Genomic DNA, 1,332 nt, shown 5'->3' on the forward strand with positions numbered 1-1,332 from the left:
TCCTCCCTCTTGAAGCTCTTCTTTGTTTTAGCTGTGTATGTTAACTTTTGTCTGTAGGCTTTCTTTGCTTTTCCCTAATTGTTTCATTCCTCCAGTGTCTTTCCGTGTATGATAGTCCGCTTTGTCATGTTCCTATTTAATTCTGTCATATTATATTTCCTTTGATGTTTCTTTATCCGTTTCCATTAATAATATTACAAATGGTTTTACACTTGATGCTCTACTCATTCACTTTTTCTAATTTCACCCTTTCCATTTGTTAGGTAGTTCGATCTTAATGTCCATCCGGCCATAACTACTACTATTATAATATTAGCATACACACACTTACAGCACACTCCCATCATTATCATTATTATTATCATTATTATTATTATTGCTCTTATTATAATATTCGTATACACACACTAAACACTTTCCTATTATTATTATCATCATCATTATTATTATTATTATAAATATTACTGCTATTATAATAACAACATGTGTAGAGGTGATGTGAATGCATGAAAAAGCAGAAACAACCTATTGTGTAGCGCTAGTCATAGAAGAAGCGAACTTCTAAAAATTAAAATGGAGATGCGTACTCGATAATAACTTGCATGCTCTGGGAGAGTATACTTAAAAGCTATCCAATGACAATTTTCAGGCGTTACTTATATATATATATATATAACCTTAATTTCTTGAATTAAGCATCTTGGTTGCCCCCACTGACTTTTTTATTAATGTTTTATGTGATTTTCTAGCTCATAATAAGCTCGTCTTAGTATGACAATAAAGTCTTATTAAGTATATAGAAAGCATTTACGCAATAATCGCTTACTTTTCTTTTGCTATTATGGGGATTAGTTTACTCGTATCGCTGCACTGCTTGTTTGGTGAGGGTGACCCTATTTCACTTGAAATTATTGAGGATGAGTATATGAGGTTTGTTTCGCAAGATGTCAGGAGAATTTGGAAAATTAAAATAATTTGGTTGTAGCTGGAACACCTTCAATAGACAATGACGAAAGATTAAGAAGGAGGAACCTACAGAGAGAAACTTGTTGGAGTTACCCTGAAGTGGCAAGGAAGTCAAATAATTTTAGTGGGAAGTTGCTTATAGTATATGCTCTTTTCCCTCATACAAATAATAATTGCGAGCTGAGAGAAATTGTTGGAGAAGAGGGATATTTAAACCAGGATGTTATTATTTTACCTGTTTGCGATGTGAACCCTACAATAAGAAAGTGGGAGATGCGGGTAATTGTGGATGGGAAGCGGAACTGAAAATGAGCAGGAAACATATTTGTGGTTTAAATTTTCAGTAGAGATATTCAAGAAAACTAA

General features: G+C 33.1%; 1 pseudogene across 1 annotated transcript; it reads left to right on the forward strand.

Annotated features, from left to right (window-relative positions):
* The first annotated feature begins 771 nt into the window (after positions 1 to 771).
* TEOVI_000708100:pseudogene lies at positions 772 to 1,294 on the forward strand (annotated as a pseudogene). The gene is given in 5 exon segments: positions 772 to 837; positions 839 to 970; positions 973 to 1,224; positions 1,227 to 1,286; positions 1,289 to 1,294. Coding segments are annotated over 5 exon segments (516 nt in total).
* Positions 1,295 to 1,332: the final 38 nt, after the last annotated feature.

The sequence above is a fragment of the Trypanosoma equiperdum genome (genome assembly GCF_001457755.1).
Source record: "Trypanosoma equiperdum strain OVI genome assembly, contig: ctg_1335, whole genome shotgun sequence".
NCBI lineage: Eukaryota > Euglenozoa > Kinetoplastea > Trypanosomatida > Trypanosomatidae > Trypanosoma > Trypanosoma equiperdum.